Raw genomic sequence first — 24048 nt, forward strand, 5'->3', positions numbered from 1 at the left:
GTGATACGAGGAGCACATGTGGTGTTCTGTTCTTGGTTGCTGGCAGTGCTCTTGTGGAAAGTGTCCAGCCAGTTAAGGTTGTCTCAGCTGACCTGCTGGGTAGTAAAATATTAGGAGTGTTCTAGCAGAGTTTCTAGAGGTTAGGAAAGAAAAACCCCACTTGCTGTCACTTGATTGTATTAGCAGCACAAGCTAGGCATCCAGCAGGTAGTAAGTGCAATTTCAGTGGCTTCTAGTTGAGACTTGAGGATGTTTTTTACTTTTTGGTAGCCCTTTTGCTTGTAGATTGATTCACCACAATTGTATTTGTAGCAGTGTAGCAAATGAACTTGAGTTTAAACAAGTCTCAAGCAGCATGGAGTGTGCTGTGCTGGTTTAATGACATGGATCACTCCTGTTACAAATGCACACACTCCCATTTTCCCAGTTTTAATCCCATCCTGGGTGATGGTCAGGGATGGTGAGTGGTGAATCACTCTAAGTGTGACCTGGCTGCAATGTGCTGCAGGGAGCAGTTTTAAGGCAGCCACGTCTTTACTCCAGATTCATGTACTGGTGTTTATACCAGCAGCCTAGAGGCTCACTGTGACCTGGGCCCTTCCTCAGAGATTTCCTATTGGTCTGAACAAGGTGTCATTTAATCCCTTTCCCGAAGGGATTCCCATGTGTGGCACACATGAGCAGTGCTTCCTTAAGGAGATAAGTGAAGGCTTGGTGAGACCTTCTGTGTAGGTGCCCACTTGCTATCCCACGGAGGAGGAGAGGTGAGTCCCCCGTTCCCGACGGAGATGCCATGGCATGGAGATCTTCCAGGGCTTGTCCCTGCCAAGGGAGCCTTGTCTGTTGACACAGCTTGGGAGCATTGCTCCTGCTGGCTGTTGAGCCAGATCTGCTGCTTCTGTGTTCCTAGATGGAGAGACAAGGGCAGTGAGGACCCGGGGCGAGGGCATGTGGGCCTTGGCGAAGAAACTCATCTGCTTCCGAGCTGCTGCTCCTCTGCAGGAGTTTGCCAACTTCAGCTTCTCTGCAGGTTTCTAATGAGAAGCTGAACTTCCCCAGCCTGGGAGAGGCTGGAAGCACAGCCTGGGCAGTGGGTAAATGCTTTCCCAGGCAGCAGGGCTTCCTGCCTCTCGCTCTTCTGCACAGAGAAGCAAGAGGAAGAGCTCTGCCTAGTGCAGTTGTCCAGGGGCCAACACTGGAAGCCATCCCTGGAAAGCCCTGCTGGGTTTGTGGTGGGGCAGAGCCAGAGCGGCTCCCACACAGGTTAGCTGGGGTTGGGAGTGGGCTTAAGGAGGGCTGCCAGTGGCAGCTGTGTCTTGTGCTGCTCCAAAGCACATGCGTCAGAGGAGGCTTGTCAGGGGGCTGCAGAAAGCCCCTCACCATCTGCCCCAGCCCACGCAAACAGGAAGGTGTGTGCTCCTGGGTTTAGTCATGCTGTCCTGCTCTGCAGAGTAAAGGAGAACTTCAGCTCCTCTTGGTCTGCTGCATGCCTCAGATTCCACTTCTGCAGAGCAGGTCTTACTTCAGAGCTTTGTCTGAAGTGGCGGGCTGTGCACCCAAGTGAGGGGTGCCTGGAACTCCTCTTGCCTTTTGAGTGATTAAGAGAAATGGGTTCCACCACACCCACCTGACTCTGACATGTTACCAGCTGAGACAGATAAAACACCCTCCTGAGCACTGTGCAGCACCCCACGCCCTGGCGTGGGTCCTTGTGCAGTCACAGTCGTGTCACTGTCTCTGGAAGTGGCTGACAGTGACTGAAGAGCCGCCAGCAGCTGGCTGTATGTGGGATGCCGTAGGATAGCTGAGTATGAAGTTGTGCCAAATGAGAAATTAAACTGTCTAAAGCAGAGAAAAATATTGTTCATTTGGAGTAATCTTGGGTGTGAAAAGTCAGTGATAGCAAATGACTTTCTTTGCAGCAGAAAGGGTGAGTTATTTGCGTTGTGCAGTTGGCTACAGCCCTTCTTTTTCATGCCAGGAGTATGCAGAGTCTCTGGTGGTGCCAAGTGACAGGGCCATACGTTGTGCTGGCAGTGCTGAAGCCTGCTCATGGTTTGGCCCTGGCCAGGGAGGGAGAGAAAGGGGCTGGGAGGTTTGCCTTCCTCCCCAGGGCCGGGTATCCAGCTGCTCTCTTCATCTGTGACACAGTTTTCCTCAGCACTCCTTAGGCCAGGAGTTACGAAAAGCCAAGCTGGGCACTCCAGGCTGGCCCTCATGGAAGCTGCAAGGTCTGCCTCACTCAGAGCACACCAGGCTGGCATCCGTCTGCGCCTTGAGGTGGTATCTGACCCCTCAGGCTAGTCAGGGCCTGGTGTGGACAGCAAGGATTTGCCCTGTCACCGAGGATTTGGCACCGGCATCAGCTCGTTCGTGTCCCACAGCCTGGTGGCCAACACTGGTGCCACAGGCAAGACTCACTGCAAGCTCAAGGCCACAGGCAAGGATGTCACAAGTAGGTGACTGTGTAGGATCACAGTTGGCGTAAGAATGGCTTCTGTACAGCATTTTCTGTCTGTGGCTCAGTATGTTGTGTGTTTTTTGGAATCTCTCCTCACTGTGCTCTGCTCTGTGTGTGGTAATGCAAACCCATCCATTTTCCCCCGCTCTTTGATCTTCCCTCGCCAATTATGTATCAAATGGAGTTTGAGAAATGTCAAATTGAGGCTCTTTTCATTAATCTGCAAGCACTGCAAGGGTGTAAACTGTCCTTTGAAGCTGCAAGAGCTTTCAGTTCTCATGCAGACATTGCCTACGTGGTTTGGAACTTGATTTCTGCACTGCATAAAGCTTTGCAGATTGCCTCTGAGTTTGCATGTCAGTTAACCAGCCTCCCCAGGCAGTGCAAGTGGTTTATCCTGGAAAGAGAACGTGCTGCAGGAATGTGCAGAGGCGTTTGTGCCTGCAAAGCACACAGCAGACTGTACCAGAAGGGACTGGGTGGGCTTTTGCCTGAGGATGAGGTTGAGTGGGGGACCCAGGGACACTCATACTGTCACCCTCTTCCTGCAGGTCTGCTGTGGGGGAACTTTGCTGTCAGCTCAGGGGACTCTGCGGTCCTCGGTGTGACAGACCTGTTCTCCACAAGTTTCTGTGCTGTTGTTGGAGGTGGTGCTTGGGGGCTAAATGTTTTGGAGTGTAGCAAGCAGAACGCAGGGTTTTAATGAGGTTAAAACCACCTTGAGTGACCTGCTCTGGCCAGTTCCTGCAGAGACCCCATGTGCTGGTTCATGTAGAGCCTGGAGACAAAGCCTTGCGTCTGGTTCACATTGTGTTGCAGCCAGATACAGGGGGCTTTTTTTTGCCTGTGTCAGAACAAACCTAAAGCCCCCTGTGGAAAAGGAGGAAGAGGAAGGAGCCTGTCCCACGTGTGCCCTTCTGTTGGCGCAGGAAAGGCTGCGGCTTTCCAGGCAAACATTAGCTCTGCGCTCCCGGCAGGGCTTGGCATCGCGGCACCGGCATTAAAAATATCCTGTCCCACAAAGACAGCTCAGTTGTGAGCCAGCATATGGCACATCCGTGAAGATGTGCAGAGAAGTCGTCCGTGTAGCTGCACAGGGGCCTTCTGTCTCCTGGAAAGCTGCTTGTTAAGCTTTTCAGTATAACCAGGGGGATCTGGAGCCCAGACAAGACTTGTATAAGCAGTTTCTCTGATGCCACTGGCCAAGAGAGTGTGAAGAGCTGCTCATGTGCCCAGGTCAGTCATGCAGCTGCTGCTGAACGAGTCTGACTGCTTAAAAATTGGTCCATCCTCTTCTTTCTCCTCCAGTTGTATCCTTGCACTCTGCTTATGCTGCACCCCAGCAACAGTCGGTAGCCAAGCCTTGACCTGACCCTGTACCAGTAGGCATTGCTCTCAGAACAAAGATTTGGCCCTAGCTGGGTATAATCAGCTGAACAGGGGCTTGGTGGGCTCATTAGCTTGGCCAATCTGCCATCCCTGCATTTGAAGATGCATTACACAGCATTAGGGGGAACCTCAACTTGCAGTTGCAAATGGAACATTCCTGCCTGGAGCAGGGCTGAGTCCCACTGCCTCCTCAGTCAACTTCCAGATGAAGGATGTTGAGGAAAGCATCACAGAGATGCAGATACAGGTCTGGTGGTTTTCTCCTAATGCTTTCCCACTGAAGTCTTTTGTTTAACTGGGGACCTGCTTTTCCACCCATGCTGGTGGCACTGGATGGAGCTGCCTTGGGCCAACTCTTCAGATGTGGCTCACTGCCACAGGGACACCTTCCCCCTCATTCCTGGAGCACACTATGCTGTAGCAGCTCGTGATAAGCTCTTTCTGGACTTCAGCAGGGGAAAAATGACTTGATGGAAAGTACATCATTCCCCTCCAGGAATAATGTATTCTCCTTGTGCTTGTCTGCTCCTTGCTGGTCTTCTCCATCCTCACCAGGAGTTTCATCCAGTAAGGGCTCCACTTACTGCTCATGCCTTAAGAATGTTCTCCCAACTTCTCAGCTCTAGTCGTCTGACAAGACTTCAGACCTACATCCAGCTTATAAACAGTCACTTGCTTTAGGGAGATGGACTTGGACACCTTCTAGGCCTAAACCAGTTAGTGAGTTAAAGATGTGGAAGACATGCTGATTTAGCCAGGAACCAGGATTCTCTGCAAAACAGAAGCATGCAGTAACTATGAAAATGTCTTCTTGAGCATTTGGAGACCTACATGCTCCTGTGAGCATCACTGCACTACAGCTTGCAGGCTGTGGTTTGCAGTGTCTTACAGCAAAGAGATGGTAGGAGTACCTACCTGGAAATTGTTCACAGAGACCTTGAGTAGATAAACTGTGTGTGGGAGAGAGGACAGGGCCTTCTGCAGTGCTGCTAACACACAGTGCCATTTACAGAAGCGATCCTGGGAGTACTCTGCCATCACTGTGTGGGATGATATCCACCAAACGTGACTCCTTCCACTGGAAAAAATCACAACCTTTTTTCCTCTCTGCATTTCTGCCTTTCATTAAAGTGGGAGTACAAATTCCCCAGCAGCAGCTCTGCTGTGATGTTCAACCTGTAGAAAGTTTCTGTCTGTACATGGACACAGGGGACTTCAGCTGGCTGCCACCTCTGTCACTCTCCCTGGCAATGAAGCAGCTCATTTTCCTGGGCTGTAGGCTCTGTACACAGAGTGTAGAGCCCCGAGTTGGTGCAAATCTAAACCAGACATGCTTTTACCAGAAAATAGAAAACAATAGCAAAAAAAGAAAAGGAAGAAAAAACCCTTCCAAAAGCCATCCCTCCCCCCAGCCACCAAAGCTGTATCATCACATGCAGGCAGGAAGGACATGGATAATGCATGGTATCTGCCTGCTCCAGTTGTGAGCCTATCTTACCCCTCCTTTTGGAGCTCATTGGTGTATGTGTGTGCTAGATTTTGCTCCAGGTTGGAGCAATGTGCTTGCCCTGCACATTGGCATCCTAGTGTTTGCTTTGCCATGTGGCTGGCACACTGGACTTGGTTGCAGAGCGGCATGGCTGCATGGCAGTGGCTCCAGTGCAAGCTGTGTGGTGCCAAGCTCTATGGATGCTGGGAGTCCTGGGGCAGGCTACCAGCCCTGGAAGCCAGGGTTGTCACCCGGGATGGGTCATTGGGATCCCAGCCTCCTCCCCAGGAACTTCTGGCTTCTGCTGATTACAGCTGCTCCACCACTGTCCTTGTCACCCACACAATGGGTGCTCAGGGCTGGGTTTGCTGATGGAAGCCCAAGCCAGGAATATCAGCTGGCATCTATTCCCACCCCTCACTAATCCCTGCTGCCATCCCTCTTCCTGCCAATGCAGGGGCTAGGGAAGAGGCTGGGGCCAGCCCTGGTCCACCTTAAACCAAATCAATGTGCAGTGTTTGGTGATGGTTTTTCCACCCTGATCAGCATCCCAATATGCTTCCTGAGAACTTGCCTGCATACATCTGCACAAAGGGCCAGGACAAGAGGTTAAGTTGTTTCCACGTGTTTAAGTATATCTTTTCTTCTTTGCCACACATGAGACATGCAGAGAGAGCTGATCATCCATCTTCTGTGTCCTTTCCTGGCTCCTTCCCTGGGAGGATGTGGGTGTTATCCATGTTTTGTAATGTGTCTGACAGCCCATGGGCTCGAAGCAGCACTGCTGCTGACCAAAGAGTTTCCTCTTGAGTCACCATCTGAAGACTCAGCTTTTCTGCCTTTTTTCTTGAGAAATTTTTGGAATATTTTAATTAATTCTGTGGGTGACTACAGACATGGTGTCCACATTTGCCCAAAAGCTTTTCATTGGTGGCTTCTCTCCTGCTGTGTGCCAGCCTGGCTTTGTGGGGTTGCAATGGTGTCTGCACTCATCTGTGCCATGGCATGGAGCCAGTTACCCCCCCATGGCACAGTCCTGGCCATGCTGCTCCTCGGCTCTCTGCCATGTTGTACCTGCCTGGAGAAGATGACTCTAGCACCCATCTCTGCTATAGATCTGGTCTGCAATGGTTTGTTCATCAAGCAGGGAAAGGGACAAGAGCATGTGATGGATGCTGGGCTGCAGCACAGCGTGCTGCTGGAGCAGTAAGTGGTGCCAGGAGCACAGTCCCTCAGCACTAGCTAGCAGGAGAACAGAGGTTCTGTGCAGTATGAAGAACTGCTGGGTCCTGCACTATGGTCACAACAACCCCAAGCAACTCTACAAGCTTGAGGCAGAGTGGCTGGAATTTTGCCCGGTGGAAAAGGATCTGGATGGCTGGCTGAACGTGAGCCAGCAGTATGCCCAGGTGGCCAAGAAGGCCAACCTCTATCAAAACCAATGTTCAGCAGGAGTAGGGAAGTGATTGTGCCCCTGTACTTAGCACTGGTGAGGCCACAGCTTGAGTACTGGGTTAGATTCTGGGCACCATAGTATAGGGAAGACATTGAGGTCCTGGAGTGTGTCCAGAGAAGAGCAATGAGACATTAGGAGCTTGGAGGGCAATGGCATATGAGTTGCAGCTGAGGGAGCTGGGATTGCTTAGTCTGGAGAAGAGAAGGCTAAATTAGGAAGATGTTATTGCTCCCTACAAGTACCTGAAAGGTGTGGCTGGTGTTGGTCTCTTCTCCCAAGCAACCAGTGACAGAATGAGAGGAAATGAGTTTAAGTTCTGCCAGAGGAGGTTTAGATTGGACATTAGCAAAAAGTTTTTACTAAGAGAGTGGTGAGGCACTGGAACAGGCTGCCCAGGGAGGTGGTGGAGTCGCTGTCCCTGGAGGTGTTCAAGAAGTCTGTGGATGTAGTGCTTCAGGATATAGTTTAGTGGTCATGGGACTTGGGTTATGGTTGGACTCAATGATCTTAAAGGTTTTTTCTGACCTCAGTGACTCTGTGGTTCTGTAAAAGCTCCTTTGGCTGTGCTGGTGATTATTTTTCTTACAAAACACTAAATGAATGATTCCAATGTGTAAACCTTCTGTTTGATCTTCTGATATGTATGAAGGAAAAAGGTTTTGGAAACTCCTAATCTTTGTTTTGGGGATGGTGGATTTTTCCGCACCCGCCTTTGTTTTGCCTTGCAGACTGCTCACGGCTGTCAGCCCAGCTCTTCCTTGGGGAGCAGTGATCCCCAGGTCATGCTGCCTTTTCTGGGACACATCCAAATGCTCCCTTTGTGGCTGGTGGCCTTTGTTGTCACCGAATTCTCCGTGAATGTGCAGTCACGAGTTGTTCTAATGACGATAAGAGCAGCTGAATAGAGTGAGATAAAGTTTATAGGCATAAGCTCAGAATTCAGGTTGCTCTCTGCAGTCTGTTCTCTCTTCATGGTTTTTTTTTTTTTTATCCTGTTTCTCCAGACAGGACTGAGTATGAAGTGCTGAGGCTAGATACTTTTAAAACAAGAGTAATTTTATTAATGCTGCTGAAACTCGTAGCTATGAAAATGGAAAATAAGGGACAACTTTTTCCTGTGCCATCAAATAATGAACTGGGGACCTGCAGGACATTGCGAGACCCTCTGTGGTGGAGGGCAAGAGCCAGACTGAAAAGTCCTTGTGGGATCTGGGGCTTACAGAGGTGCCTGGAAATGGGGTAGCTCTCAGCAAAACCCATCTAACAACGCTCTGCAGGGTGGGTGGGTTTGAAACTGAAAAGCCCTTGTGGGATCTGGGGCTTACAGAGGTGCCCGGAAATGGGGTAGCTCTCAGCAAAACCCATCTAACAATGCTCTGCAGGGTGGGTGGGTTTGGGACATCGCAGCGCTGGTCCGAGTTGAAGGTGCTCAGGGAGCTCCCAGGTGCTGCTGGCTGGTGCGGGACGCTCCCACTGCTGCTGGCAGCGGCTCCCAGCTCTGGAGTAGGAGGGATGCGTGTTCCTCCCCACGCTGAACCGCTTCGAATCACTCGTAAGCTGCTCGCAAGTCTTGCCCTTGCCCCGCGGGTGAGTCATCTGGCCCCCTGCCTGCGCCCTTATCGAAGGAAACTCTGAAATCACCGCGTCCCGGGGAAGCGAGCCGCTGGCTCCGCTCGCCCGCTGCAGCCGCCCGCCAGCGCTCGGCTTCCCTTCGCCTTGCCCCTGCCTGGGAAGGCTGGAACGGGATGCGTCTGATGGCTCTGCGGATCATAAGATATCTCTGTGGGGATTGCTAATGCTCTGCCCCGGATAAGAGGCTGTTGTTTTCGTGTTTGTTTTCCCTGCGTTCGTACTGCTTGTCCAGCGGGGAGCCGCGGCTCTTGGAGCACACCCTGCTGCCGCTTACGCCAAAGCGGCCGTGCCAAAGCCTGCGCCGCTGCGCTCGGAGCCGGAGAGCTCCGGGTGGCCTGAAGCTCAGCAAGGATTTGTGCGGCTCTGCCTTGTCCTTACCGACCAGCCGCTTCATACACCCAGGAGGGGGGCGCTCAGCCTCTCCTCCACAGCTCGCACCTCCCGAAGGAGAACATTCATTGGTGTTCCATGGCTCAGCGTTTTAGGGGGGTTTTGCTTTTCAGAGGGTTTGTCATTTACTCACCATAGAATCATGGAATCGATAGGGTTGGAAAGGACCTCAAGGATCACCTAGTTCCAACCCCCCTGCCATGGGCAGGGACACTAGATCATGTTGCTGAGAGCCACATCCAGCCTGGCCTTAAAAACCACCAGGGATGGGGCTTCCACGACCTCCCTGGGCACCATCCCTAAGCCCTGTCCCCAGGATTGGGGAAAGCTGTTAGAAAAAGGGAAGCACCACCTAATCAGTGTGGGTGGTTTTGGGATGTCCTGGTGCTGGTCTGGTTGGGGTGCTTGAGAGGCTCCCAAGTGGTGCTGGCTGGCATGGCATGGGCTGGAAGTGGCTCCTGGCAGCTGGGATGGATCCAAGTCTCCATGTGATGATGATATAAATAGGTACATAACTAGGTGCAGCACACAGAGCCTCCTGTGAGCCTCCCCCTATTTCCTTGAAATTCCAGCTGCTTGAATTCCAGCTCTAGTCCCTGCCATAACACCCAGCTGCCTCAGCTCACCTGGCACTGCCATCCCTGTGCTCATTGGTAGCCTTGGTGTGCTCTGCTACAGGGACAAGCATCCAGCAGCTTTGGTTTTTGGTGTTTGGAAGGAGAGCAGCCCCATGCACCACCCTTGGAACCCTCCTGTGAAGGGTTTAAGGGCTGCTGAATGCCCAAGCACAGGAAAAATGGCACCACCTTTCTCTGTGGCACCAATACCTGCAGAGCTGGGCAGTGTTCCCCTTGCTCTGTGACTCTCAGCAGGCTCTCAGCAGGCTCTCCTTCATTCCCTCCACTTCAGAACACTCCAGGGTGGTGCTGAGCAATTCACTTTTGTAGTGGTAGTTTGATTTAGACACTAGTTGGTCTGAAATTCATGTGGATGTAGCAGCAGTCAGCCTCTACAGTGGGATTTTGATCCATGGTGGACCAAAGGGCTGTGGCAGCATTTCCTCCTTGGTAGATCTTCTCTGTATCTATGACCCTTTGAATATTGGTTCCAAACCCACTTGTTCCTGTCTGAGTGACTAAGTTGAGTCTTAGACTGGAAACATGCTGCATGATGCCATTTGTATCACTGAGGTGCAGAGCTCAACCACAGCCTCTCACCCCTGTCCTGCAGCTGTGCAGAGCCCAGTGCTCACCAATGTTGCTTCCTGGCACCCTTGGGTGCTGTGGTCAGGTGTCTTCATGAGGCATGTTTTCCTCTGTATCGCCTTAACTCACCTGGAATACAAAAAACAGTAATTTTCTAAACAGTTGGGCTTTGCCAAGAGCTTGATCATGAATGAAGGCATCCCTGGTGTGAGAATTTGGGGTGGCATTAACCTGTGAGGAGAGATGACTGCACCACACCACAGATGTGTGCCAGCCCCTCTGGTCTGGGAGGGGAGGTGGGAGCTCTTCAAGGCAGCTTCTCTGTAAGCTTGGGGTTCAAATTAATGCAGAAAATCGATCATTTCCCCTCTGACATACTGAGTGGATATAATAAGATGTATGATTGAGATAAATCATAGTGGTAGTGTTTCTTAATGCACATCTCATCTCTTTTGCTGATTTCTAAGGCTGCTAGTCAGTTTTTCTCTTCCATTTCAGCTAGCCACGTGTTCTGGGCTGTCTGCCTGTGTCCTTTTCCAGCACTGCTGAAGGAACCCTTCCAGCTTTGTGGGACTGTGAGATTAGCTTGAAAGGACAGAAAAATGCCAGAGGTAAAAATAGTCCTTTGAGGAGTTCAGGATTTACCTCTCACTCACGTGAGGAGCACTCAGTGAAGAGCTGGTGCCAGTTTTGTTTGTGGGGAGAGCACAAGGGTCCATATGTGCTGTCTCTTGCCTGGCTGGGCTGTGTTCTTGTCTTCCTGAGCAACAGTGTCTGGCAGTATGAAGGCCTGGGGAAGAAAAGTTGCGTTGGATAATTAGTGCTCAGTGAATCAAGGGTGAGGGAAGAGTGCATCATTCTCCCCAGAAGCCATAACACAGCACTCACTCCCAGTATGCTCCCAAACCAGATCAATATTCCCACAACTTTGCTGCCCTTCCAGCCTTACTTACTTGCTTTTTGTTTTGTCTTTTTAGAGCTGCTGTGTTGCCTGATTTCTGAACTGTTCACAGAATCCCAGGTCGGGGCAATCCTAGATATCAGTCCAGGCTGGGGGATGGAGAGAGCAGTCTTTCAGAAAAGGATCTGGGGGTGCTGGTGCATGAGAAGCTGGACATGAGCCAACAGTGTGTGCTTGCAGCCCAGAAGGCAAATCTCATCCTAGGCTGCTTCAAAAGCAGTGTGGCCAGCAGATGGAGAGAGGTGATTCTGTCACTTTGCTCTGGTGAGACCTCACCTGCAGTACTGTGTCCAGCTCTGGAGCCCTCAACACAGGAAGGACATGGACCTGATGGAGCAGGTCCAGAGGAGGGTCACAAAAGTGATCAGGGGCTGGAACACCTCTGCTAGGAGGACAGGCTGAGGGAGCTGGGGGTGTTCAGCCTGGAGAAGACTCCAGGCAAACCTAATAGCAGCCTGCCAGTACCTGAAGAGGGTTACAAGAAGGCTGCAGAGGGACTCTTTGCAAAGGCCTGCAGGGATAGGATGAGGAGCAATGGTTTGAAATGAGAGAAGAGCAGATTTAGATTGGGTGTTAGAACAAGTTCTTTACCATGAGGGTGGTGGAACACTGGAACAGGTTTCCCAGGGAGGTAGTTGAGGCCTCATCCCTGGAGCTATTCTATGTCAGGCTGGACAAGGCTCTGAGCAACCTGCTCTAGAGAAGGATGTCCCTGCTGACTGCAGGGGCGTTGGAGTAGATAACCTTTGGAGGCCCCTTCCAACCCAAATCATTCTGTGGGGAGATGGAAGTGACCTCTGGAGATCATCTAGTCCAATGCCCCTGCTAAAGCAGGGTTACCCAGAGCAGCTTGCCTCTTGATGAGGAGAGACCTGTGGTTTGAGACCTCTTACTCATGGCAGTCAGAAAACCCTTCTCTTGTGTGTTTGACTTCCTTGATCTTCATTCTGGCATGACAAGGCCTGCCAGCTCTTCTGAAGTGTGATGGTGTGGTGTAGCAGGTTCCCATCAGTCATCAGGGAGAGAAGACAAGCATAAGGAATGCATGATAAATGTCAAGAATTGCTGTGTTGGGCTTGTATTAATTAAACAGTAACCAAAGAAATGAAGCCTGTCGAGCAGGTCTGTGCACTTGCCAGGAGGTTGCCTGGGCAAGGAAGAGAATCTATGAGGATAAAAAATCAGATGTAGGACAGGAAACAGAAACTAGGGGTGGGGGGAAGTGGGTGGGTGAGATGTCAGTTCAGGTAATGGTACAGAGGGCAGATATCCAGCTGGCAAAGCAACAGACAGCTAGGTAAGGGAGAGTTACTGAAAAATGCATTTGTGCTTGAACCAGAGCCCTGCAATTTGTAAAAGCCTTGGTCGATAAGGACTGATTAGAAAAGAGAAATGGCTCACAGGTATTAGACATCCACTGGATTCCTTTGGGAGGGGTTGGTGAAGTGCAGCTGAAGATAGGTAGTTATTTTTAGAAGCTCATGCTAGCCATTACACAGTATCACAGCATCACAGTATATCAGGGGTTGGAAGGGACCTCAAGAGATCATCAGCTCCAACCCCCCTGCCAGAGCAGCATCACTTAGGGTAGTCCACACAGGAATGCATCCAGCTGGGGTTTGAATGTCTCCAGAGAAGGAGACTCCACAACCCCCCTGGGCAGCCTGTTCCAGGGCTCTGTCACCCTCACTGTAAAGAAGTTTTTCCTCACGTTGAGCTGAAATCTTCTCTGTTCAAGTTTGAACCCATTGTTCCTTGTCTTATCACTGTGAACCACACATTTACTTCTGGCAAATGGAAACCCTGAGTCAGGCTGTGAGAAAATGGCCTTTGTGAGGTGTGTTGGTATCTCTGAACCCCCACAGCACCCAAAAAGCCAGATTGAATTACCCAATGGTAACCATTCCTTGTTTGTGCAGTAACAGGAGTGATGTTTTCCTCACTAGAGCCTTGGAGATGTTTGGAGCTACCTACAAGGCTGATTGGAGCCTTTCCCTCGTCTGAAAAACCTGACATGTTTTTGTGTTTGAGCAGCTGTGGGGAGTTTAGGAGCATTCAAAGAGTCAGGACTCACCTTTGCCATGGCACTTCTGGGCTGCTACAGGGCAGCTGTATGTATTCCAGAGTTGAGGTATTTCGGTGGGACAGTGTTTGGGGACTTCATGCAGTTCAGACATGCTGTGTGAATGCAACAAACTCCGAGCAGAAATCAGCCCTTGGGCTAACCACTTTGTGTCTTGGCTCATAAAGCTTTGCTGCAAGCACAGAGGGTCCACTGAGTATCATGTCCAGAACCTCCTCTCTGGGCTGGCAGCATGGATGAACTCCCATCTCCTTCATGATGCAACTCCCTGGGAAGTTCTTCAGTGGGAGTTGGTAACAATGGGCTCATTCTTTCCCCCTCAGGGATCAGAGTCCTCTCTTTCATATGCTGAAGGAAAAATGGTATTTCTCACGTTCTGCATGTCCTGTGGCACAGCCCTCCATGAGGAAGTGAAAAGTGTTCCATAATGATCAAGCACTGGGAAGAAATGTAGGTGGATCCTCAGCTGCTGCCCCCCAGGGTCTTGCAACATGGCCCTGAGAAAAATGGATTTCCAGAGTTCAAATCCTAACCCTAAAATCAGTCCTTGGCTTAAAAAGCTTCTATTTAAGTACAGAATGAGCTTTTATTGTCTTTCGTTTGCTTATTTGGAGGAAATAAAAAGTGTGTGGGTTTGATATTTCTGTTTTCAAGCTGGAGGAGAAGAAAATACAATGCAGAAATGGAACTTCCCCATACACTGTCTCTGTTTGCATTGCCATAGCTCAGAAGCAGCTGGGGGTTTGGGGATGGATTGTTGAAGCTGCTGCTAAGTGGCTCCTTGCTGGGCATATGCATGTTGTGATCAGCTGGTCAGATGCAGAAGCGTAGGAATGGCTTGTTCCCTTGTGGTCATCTCTGCTGGTTTCTCATCCCTTAACTGCCCCTATGCTGGCACAGGTCGTCCAGTTAAGTTGCTTCTCACCCTCCAGTGTGGGCAGGGGCACTCCCATCACAGTTCAGCTGGTCTTGCCCTTGGTTGGATCCAAGTCAACTTCCAGGACCACAGGAGGTTCCACCTCAACATGAGGAGAAATTTCTTTAAGTTGAGGGTGCTGGAGCACTGGAGCAGGCTGCCCAGGGAGGTTTGGAGTCTCCTTCTCTGGAGGCTTTCCAACCATGTCTGGATGTGTTCCTGTGTGATCACCTGCCCTAGGTGATCCTGCTTTGGCAAGGGGATTGGAGTCAATGGTCTCTAGAGGTGCTTTCCAACCCCTAACATTCTGTGATTCTGTGATTTGCTCTGGAAGTGTTCCTGGCCAATGATATTACAATGATGAGGGGTGTGGGGGGGTTATTTTATTTTACTTTTTTCCCCTCAAGTTGCAGTGTGACACACAGGGAGCAGTGTGTGACTGAGGTTGAGCCAAAGACCTGCTGGACCTGCTGCCTGTTGGGTCCCTTAGCTTCAGAGGAGCAGCAGTTCTCACTTGGCTACATCCTAGGGAGAGGTGGAGATGGTGCTGGCATTCCCAACAGCTGCTCACCTCACAAACATAACAGAGTTGGGACGTTTAGGTTGAAACAACCTGTGTGAGGGTCCTGGCAGCTGTGAGGTGCATGCTCTGTGGCTCCTTTAGACAGTAGGAGGCTTTGTTGGGTTTCCAAGTGTTATTTCTGCATCTCTGTGACACTCAACATCCTGTTGTGTCCCTGTGGTGTTAGGTGAGGCAGTTCAAGCATGATCCTCCTTTCCTGGTGCACACAGATCCTGGTGGCTCTTGTAGCTGTCCCCAGTGGTTTGTCACTGGCACTCCTATTTCCCTCTGCTTGGGGATGTGGTTTCCTCTCTCAGCAAGGCAGGACCATTGCAGTCACACAGATGGAAACGTGGGGAAGTGGGACCCTCGTCTGGGGAGTGCAAAGCTGATTGGAGATGTGTGTCTGTGATGCACTGAGCATTGTGGACCCTGGAGCAGCACCTCTGAGCCTCACTGCCCGGCCACATCCACTTGTCCCCATTGCAGCATGTGGTGCTGCAGCAGGCTGTGTCCCCCCTCAGGGTCTGTCCTGTGGTCATGGTTTCCTTCTGTTTTAAATTCTAAGCTTTGGGGAGGAAAAAGCAGAACCACAAGCTGTTTCAAGGCTCCTGGTGGCAATCTCTGCTGTTTGAGAGGCCCGTGGCTTTCACAAAGGTAGCAAAATAGTTTTGCTTGTGGTCTTCAATTTACCTGTGGACACTGTGAAAGGTTGAGATGAAAATCTCTTCCAGGTCTTTGCTGAGCAGGCTGTGGGGCACAGTCTTCAATAGTTGCAGTCTCTGGAGTTGTGTTTCTATACATATAAAAGCTCTTTACCATGAGGGTGGTGGAACACTGCAACAGATGCCCAGCGAGGTAGTTGAGGCCCTACCCCTGAAGATATTCAAGGTGAAGCTCGACAGGGCTCTGAGCAACCTGATCTAGTTGAGGATGTCCCTGCTGACTGCAGAGGGGGTTGGACTGGATGACCTTTGGAAGTCCCTTCCAACCCAGCCCATTCTATGATTCTATGAAATACCACCAGAAAGTCCTTTGTGTGCCTCCTGCGACTGGTGCAGCTGCAGCTGATGCTCCTTCCAGCCAGGCTGGGGTTACTCCGTGCAGGGAGATGGGGCCTGGTTTTCACTTAAGGAGCACGTTGCTGTGACCACAGATTGTGGAAGCTGGCATTGCTTGCTGCGTGCTGGAGGGGAGAAGAGTCCTAGAGGACTCATGATCGAATTCATTTTGGTAGGTTTCCATGGAAACAAGCTGAGCTGTACCGAGAGCAGGCAGTCCTTGCAGGGGGGTGGTGAGCCTTTGCATGCTGTTTGCAGGGATGTCCCTGGCTTGGGAGTACAGTGGGATTCCTTCAGCAGCGATCCAGCTCTCCACACATGTTCCTGGTGCTGTGTGAGCAGGACGGACCCTGCAGCCGCCTCCTTCCAGCCCGCACCCTCTCCCTCCTGCCAGGCTTTGGGTGTGCGAAGCGGGGGTGTTTGGCAGCCCTGTGCTTGTATGGGGAGGGGAGAGTTTTCTGAGTGCCTGATAGAAGGAGGGAGCAGATGGGTTTATCTCTCCCAGCGTGGAGATGTGGCCCTGTTTTTCCCCACAGCTTCCTGCCCAGCTCCATGACTATGGTGGCCGCTTCCTGCTGTCGAACTGCTTTCCTGTGGCTGTCTCATCCCTTTCTCCCAACGCCCCATGCCCTGCCCCGTCCCCTGGTATCACCACAGCACTGTTTGGGTGTCACTGAGGGAAGGGACAGCTTCTTACCAAGTGTGTGAGCAGCACAGGGCCCTGGTGCTGTCCTGGCTGCTGGACCCTGCAAAGACACAGCCCCCAGGCAGGAGCATCTTCTGTTCCCTGGGTGGCCGATGCTGTCCTGCGTGCGTGCACAGGGTTTGTCAGAAGGCTGTGTTCAGCCAAGGCTCCTTACGTGCTCAGGGATGAGTCTCATTGGTCTGGAGCAGTCTGGTTTGCATTAGAGGCTCCTCAGAGGAGCAGTGCCAGGCCTTTGCAACACTGGCTCCCTCCAACTTGTCCTCTCCTTTCCTAACCCCACAACTTCCACACTTGTCTTTCTCTGGTGGGGTTGTCACACAGTGTCAGGTGGGTGCCCTGGCCACCCCAGTGATGTTCTCAGCAACTGCCACCTCAGCATGGGACAGCAGGGATGGCTCTCTGCCTTCAGCCACCATCAGCTGCAGGCAGTGGCGTGGCGCAGTATAGTGAATGGTCTGTCACTCTAGGAGGGACATTGAGGTGCTGGAGTCTGTCCAAAGAAGGGCAGTAAAGCTGGTGAGGGGTCTAGAGCACAAGTCTTGTGAGGAGCAGCTGAGGGAACTGGAGTTGTTCCTGGAGAAAAGGAGGCTCAGGGAAACCTTCTTGCTCTTTGCAACTCCTTGAAAGGAAGCTGGAGCCAGGTTGGGGTCAGTGATAGCAACAAGTGATAGGACAAGAGGAAACAGACTCAAGTTGTACCATGGAAGGTTTAGGCTGGACTTGAGGAACAATTTCTTCCCCAAAAACCTGTCAATGCCTGGAACAGGCTGCCCAGGGCAGTGGCAGAGTTCCCATTCCTGGAGGGGTTTCAAGGCCATGGAGACGTGTTGCTGAGGGACCTGGAAGTGCTGGGTTAGTGGTTGGACTTGATGACCATAAAGGTCTCTTCCAACCAAAATGATCCTATGAATGCACATCATCACTGCTCACAGCCTACTCCTACCTTTGATAACTCCCCCAAATGAAAACCATTCCTTGTCCCAAGCCAAACCAAAGAGCAGTGCACTAATGAAGGGGTGCTCATTTCTTTTTCCACTGTTAAGCTGTGAGACGTGGCTTGTAGCACATCCACCTGGATTTCCTTCAGCTAGGCAATTGGCAAATTCAATTTCAGGTCAGACAGTGCTTTGAAAGGAAAATATAACTTAAATTGGTATTTTTTTTTTCCTGATTGAAATGTATTGTGTTTGGCTTTTTCAAACTCTTGCTGCTGTTTCTCTATCCCCTGTTTCTATAAACTCCAACAGCAGCAGCTGGCCAAGTCCTGTTCCACCAGTGCTGGAGCTAAAGACTGAGCTGACACATGGTGGAAAAATGGTGCATGCAAACCCTTGGTCCTGGCCAGGGACAGTGAGAGCAGTCTGTGTGTGCTCCAGGCCCATGGGATGCACACATCCAGAGCTGGCCAAGCCTTGCCACCTTCCCTTCAGCCAACAAGCATGGAGGGAATAGACAGACTGGCTGTGGAGGGGACGGATGGACATGCGAGGGGTCTGGAACGCAAACCCTGTGAGGAGAGGCTGAGGGAGCTGGGACTGGAGAAGAGGAGGCTCAGGGGTGACCTCATTGCTGTCTACAACTACCTGAAGGGAGGTTGTAGCCAGGAGGGGGTTGGTCTCTTCTCCCAGGCAACCAGCACCAGAACAAGAAGACACAGTCTCAAGCTGGGCCAGGGGAGGTTTGGGCTGGATGTCAGGAGGAAGTTCTTCACAGAGAGAGATTTGCCATTGGAATGGGCTGCCCAGGGAGGTGGTGGAGTCACCATCACTGGAGACGTTCAAGAGAAGCCTGGATGAGGCACTTAGTGCCATGGTCTGGTTGATTGGATAGGGCTGGGTGATAGGTTGGTCTGGATGAGCTTGGAGGTCTCTTCCAACCTGGTGGATTCTATGATTCTATGACACTGGCTGGGATGTGGGAAGATAGGACATGATGAACTACCTGAGGGCTGCTCAGGGATCCAGTGCTGGGTCAGGGTGGGTGTTTGGGTGCAGTTATTGAAGCTCCCCAACTAATAAACATAGTTATGAAGTGAGGAGGATCTGGGCAGAGGCCAGCAGCAGCAGCCAGGGAGAGTCATAGATTCATAGAATGGTTTAGGTTGGAAGGAACCTTAAAGATCATCTACTCCCAACACCCCTGCCATGGGGAGGGACACCTTCCATTAGACCAGCTTGTTAAGACCTCATCCAAGCTGGCCTTCAACACTTCCAGGTATGAGGCATTCAGGACCTCCCTCTGCAACCTGCTGCAGAGGTTTTGCAGGGGATCAAACAAAGATTCTCCTGAGTACAACTGAATTACAGCCTCCAGCCCTGGCCTGAAGCAGACACTGCAGGGACTGAGAGTGAATTATTTGCTGAGGTTTTTCCATCAAATCAATGACATCATTCTGTGCTGGAGTTCACCCATGTCCCTGCTCTCAGCACCCCCACCAGCAACTGTGCTTAAATAGTCACATTCAGGCCTGAATCTGCCCATTCAGGAGCCAAGGTTTGACCCGTCAGAGGAAACTGCTGAAGGAGGCTTTTGAGGGGAAAGCAGGGACTGTGTGCACTTTGAGGCCATGCTTCTCCTCTAGGCTGGGACCTCACTGTCCTCACATGCCATGGCTACTTCAGGACCCTGAGGTGCTCCTGGCCTGAGGACAGGGGAAGCAGAGCAGCACGGGGACCTGCCAGGATCCCACACAGGCTGCTTGAGTTCTTTTCCCAGCGTCCCATTCAGCATTGTCAAATTTTTCTCTCCCCTTCATAGCAGTGTTTGAGGAACCCCCATGTCTGCCAGTGAGGTGACGAGTTCTCTTGTTCTCTTCACTGAGTCTGCAGTGGAAAAGAACAAACAAAAATCCACCTGGGTCACCGTTTTCCTCAGGCTAGAAATGCACGGGGTAGCTTATGCTGTGCAGACACCATTCCTGCACATTACTGGCACCTCATTTTTGGCTGCCATCTCCCAACAGGTTTTAACAACTGATTCCAAAAGCGTACAGATGTAAAAGCCACATGTACACCTGTTTGGCAAAGGGTGAGCTGGGTGCATACAAGGGCTTGTAGTGCTCTCACTACATGGATTGAAGCTGGAAGAGGGAAGATTTAGACTGGAGGTTAGGAAGAAATTCTTTACAGTGAGGGTAGTGAGACACTGGAACGGGTTGCCCATAAAGGTTGTGGATGTCCCCTCCCTGGAGGTGTTCAAGGCCAGGTTGGATGAGGCCTTAACAAGCTGGTCTAGTGGAAGGTGTCCCTGCCCATGGCAGGGGGGTTGAAACTAGATGATCTTTAAGGTCCCTTCCAACCCAAACCATTCTATGAAGTGTTGGTATCAATGTCTGTGCCATCCATGTCTTCCACAGTTGCAGCTTTCTGAATTTCAGAAAGCACTGTCTCAGCTGCACCCCACGAATGACCCCAGCCTAGGACTGTGCCTATTGCTGGAGTCCAGAATTAGGGAAAATAGCCACATAAATCAAAGTATAAAATCATTCCTTGGCTTTTGTTTTAGTGTCTGCATCCTATTCACTGAGATCAGACAAGCTCAGCCTCCTTTTATGTGTCTCTTGGGTATTTGCTGTTGGAGAAAGACACAGAGACGCACACCACCCCCAAAACCTTGTGCAGGAAGCTGCGGTTGATGTGGGGCTGTGACATCCACCACACCTCCCAGTGCTCTGCAGGAGAAGGACGTGGTTTGTCCTGCGGTGCAGTGTTACCTGTGGCTGTCACAGCCCTGGGGGGCTGGGTGATTCTGGGGGCTGCTGTGAGGTCACTGCTGTGAGGTCTCCAGCTCCTCTGCCAGCATCGGCAGCCGCCTTCAACAACGGAGCCACTGACCAAGCTGTGAAGCAGCCCCACAGGATGCAAAGGCACAAAGGATCCTTTTGGCTAGAAACTTCTCTGCAGAGTCCAAAAATAATTTGGGCTGAGCTACCAACCACCATCAGGAAGTGTTTTTGCTCCAAGACTGAAGGTTTCTTCACCAGCAGGCCAGGAGTGGGTCCTGGGGCCATCTGCAGATGCTGTGATGAGCCCAGCTTGAGCCCTCTGGCTCTCTGTGCTCAGCTGCAGCACTGCTGAGCTTCTCTTAGGGCCTGTTTGTGTCTGTGACCCCCTGAGGAGGGGCAGTTATTTTGAGTCCTGTCCTCTTCCCCACGTTTATTTTCTGACTCTACAGATTTTTCTCTCCTGTAATGAAAACATGCCTTTGAACAGTGCCAAGCCTGTCTGGCAGCCTCCTTGCTCCAAGGAGCTGTGCCGATGCCTGTGTGGCACCAGGGATATCTGCTCCTCTGAAACCATTCCTGCATCATGCTGCATGTGCAGCTGGGTGTTTGCCTGCAGGGAATGTGTCCCTGTCTCTTCTGTAAGCAGCAGGGCACGAGGCTATTGATCAGCTGTTTGCATGATGTGAGGCATCCATTAGCATTGCACAAGCACTTTCAGCAATACTGAGAAAGAAAAAGAAGACAAAACAAATGTTTTCTGCAGCCTCTCATGGTTATCAATATTATGATGTTTTCTGGAGTACCTAAATTCAGGGTTTCTGTGGATTTTCTTATAGCTTTGTTCCATTCAGGCTAAAGTTTTAAGACTTGCTGTTTCTGTGAAGCAGCTACACTAACCCAGCCATGATCATTGCTCTCTTCTTGTCCAGGTTACTCCTCTGCAGTACAGAAATTCTCCCAGACTTTGCAGTCCTTTCAGTTTGACTTCATTGGTGACACGCTGACAGATGACGAGATCAATATTGGTAAGTTTTCTGCTTTTTGATGCAAACTTTCAGTAACTAGAAAGTCTCTCCTTTTCTGCCTGGTTCTTTGAGAGCATCAGGAGCCAGGTTATTCCACAGTGTATTTTAGGGCCGAACTTTCTTGGGTAGAGTTTCACATTCCCATTTCCAATGCATAATTTCATAGAGTCATAGAACCACAGAGTGGTTTGGAGTGGAAGGGACCCCCAAAGGTCATCCAGTCCAACCCCCCTGCACTCAGCAGGGACATCCTCCTCTAGAGCAGGTTGCTCAGAGCCTTGTCCAACCTGACCTTGAATAGCTCCAGGGATTGGGGCCTGAAGTACCTCCCTGGACAACCTGTTGCAGTGTTCCACCACCCTGATGGTAAAGAACTTGTTTCTAACATCCAATCTAAATCTCCTCTTCTCTAATTTCAAACCATTGCTCCTCATCCTACCCCTGCAGGCCTTTGCAAACAGTCCCTCTGCAGCCTTCTTGTAGCCCCCTTCAGGTACTGGCAGGCTGCTGTTAGGTCTCCCTGGAGCCTTCTCTTCTGCAGGCTGAACACCCCCAGCTCCCTCAGCCTGTCCTCATAGCAGAGGTGTTCCAGCCCCTGATCATTTTTGTGGCCCTCCTCTGGACCTGCTCCATCAGGTCCATGTCCTTCTTGTGTTGAGGGCTCCAGAGCTGGACACAGTACTGCAGGTAGGGTCTCACCAGAGCAGAGAGAAGTGACAGAATCACCCTCTCTCCATCTGCTGGCCACACTTCTTTTGATGCAGCCTAGGATGAGATTTGCCTTCTGGGCTGCAATTTGCAGAGGTTTTCCATGGCTCCAGCCCTGCTCAGTGCTGCCAGACACTGCCTTCCCAGCACGTCCTATTTCCCAGTGCCATATGTGGAGTAGGAGCATGCATGGCACTGAGCATCAGCCACATTGCCCAATCCAGGCAGATGCTGCTCCTAACACTGCCTTTCCTCTGCCAAAAACAAAACCAAAGCTACCCCAGAATCCTGAAAAGGGGACCAGGCTGCAAACTGCTGGGAAAAATTAATTACTGGATGTGTTGTCATATGGAAAATAATCACCAGTCTCTGCCATCGCAGCAGGGGAGCCTGTGGTACATCTGTTTTGGGATTAGCAATCCTGAAATCATTTTATGTCCCTGCCAGCCTCATGCAGCTCTGCAGAGAACACAGCTGCCAGCTGCACCCAGGCAGCTAAACCAAGTGGCCTCAGTGCCCCTAAACATGATGCTTCTCACATTCATCCTGCTCTTGGCTCAGCTAGTGCTGTTGAATGGCCAGTGCAGGGCTGTGGGTGCAGGGCTGGCAGCACAAACAAGAGATCCTCCAGCCTCTGAGGGTCTGACCCTGGACCATGGCACAAAACCTTGGGGCTCCTGGGATGGAACTACCCATGGTGGGGACACAGGGCCTGAGCCAGGCTGCTGCTTGGGGGGCTGGACAGGCAAAAAACAACCAAACGCAAGCTTTTGTCAGGCTGTTGTTGAAGAGCAGCTGCAAGTGTGACATTGCTGATGTCAGGCCTCTCAGCCATCATGGAAAGGGGAAGGAAGTAAAGCCTTTGGGTTGTTTTATTTAAAGCCTTTTAAAGCAGCTTGCAGCTTGCCCTGCAAAATCTGATTTCCTTTATGGAAAGTCTCTAGGTGAAACCTGCTGGAAGTGAGTCAGCCTCCCAAGCTAATAGCACCAGAGGTGCTGAATTTCCAAACACCTCCAAAGCAGAGGAAAATGCTCCCTCTGGGAGCAGAGGGATCTGAAGCAAGCAGCAGCCCAAGGAAGGAGCCTCCCTCCTCTTGGCTGGAGAGGATGAAGCTCCAACCACCTGTGCCTCTGGGGGCAGGGGGCAGAGCACAGCATCAGTGAGCTGGTGTGGCAGGGCTGTGACGAGCCACCGTGGTGGGGCTTTGGTGAGCTGGTGCAGCAGGACCACAGTGGTTGGTGGGCAGGGAAGCCTGCTGGAAATGGCAGAGGTTGCACAGGGCTATTGTGGGCAGAGGAGAGAAGGAAGATTTACAGTAAATATAAAACCCTCTGTGGTGAAACCAGCTTCTCCCCACTTCTCTTTTTGTCTGGGAACGTTTGTTTAGCTTTTTTTTTTTTAAGGAGAGGTCCCTGGTTTCCCCACTGAAGAAGCCTGTGCTGTGTTCTTCCTCCTCCTCCTCCTCCACAAACCCTGCAGTGCCTGCTGTGGCTGAGCTGCTTCACAGGGCTCCCTTATTCCCAAAACATCAGCAGGGCATTGACATCTCCGTAGTAGCTTCCATGTCCTGCAAGAGTGCCAAAGAGCTGTGTGGGAGCTCATTTGATGTGCAGGGTCTGGGAATGAAGCAAAACATTCAGAGGCAACTCCTTAGCATGCTGCAGGGAACGCCTTTGATCTGTGTGTCACTGACAGGGCAGTTCTCGCCCTCAGCGCAGGCAGACAGGAGGCTGGCACCCCTGGCACGTCGGGTGGTGGCTTTGAACACTGCAAGTGTGAGACAGGACACAGAGCTGGCCTGATGTTGTCTGTTGTGAGCAGGACTTTCCCTCAGAAATGTTCATAGCTGCAGACACACCTGCGCTGCGGTGCCTCCACCAGTCAGCCCTGTGGGACCTGGGATCAGCAGCTCCTCAGAGGTGAATGGAGGAATGAGAGGAGATGAGGTATCCCTCCCCTCCTCCCTCCCAGGCACAGGAGCCTAAAATCCTCTTTTTGACATCCCTGGATGCTGCTGACCATGGCCAGCTGAGCCACTGCCAGGCAGTCCACAGGCATGGCTGAGCAAGCAGTGGTGGCAGACACGGGTGACAAGCAGTGGTGGCAGGCAGTGGTGGCAGGCAACCTCCTTGCTCTGCTCTGGAAGGGTTTGCAAGTGTCAACTCAGGCCAGAAGTGTGGCTACCCCTTGGTGCTCTCTGACACTGCTTTTGTGGTGCAAGGACAAAGAGGTTTGCTCTGTGACTATGCCAGGAAATGTGTTCCTGGAAACTTTCTGTA

General features: G+C 51.4%; 1 protein-coding gene across 1 annotated transcript in view; it reads left to right on the plus strand.

Annotated features, from left to right (window-relative positions):
- The window catches only part of OPHN1 (oligophrenin 1), a 72342-nt gene that overhangs the window by 3236 nt on the left and 45058 nt on the right, over positions 1–24048 (plus strand). Inside the window, exon 2 of the mRNA XM_054388742.1 lies at positions 20965–21060. Within this exon, the coding sequence (XP_054244717.1) occupies positions 20965–21060 (96 nt within the window). The remainder of the gene's footprint in view (positions 1–20964; positions 21061–24048) is intronic.

This window comes from Indicator indicator, chromosome 17 (assembly GCF_027791375.1).
Source record: "Indicator indicator isolate 239-I01 chromosome 17, UM_Iind_1.1, whole genome shotgun sequence".
Lineage (NCBI taxonomy): Eukaryota > Metazoa > Chordata > Aves > Piciformes > Indicatoridae > Indicator > Indicator indicator.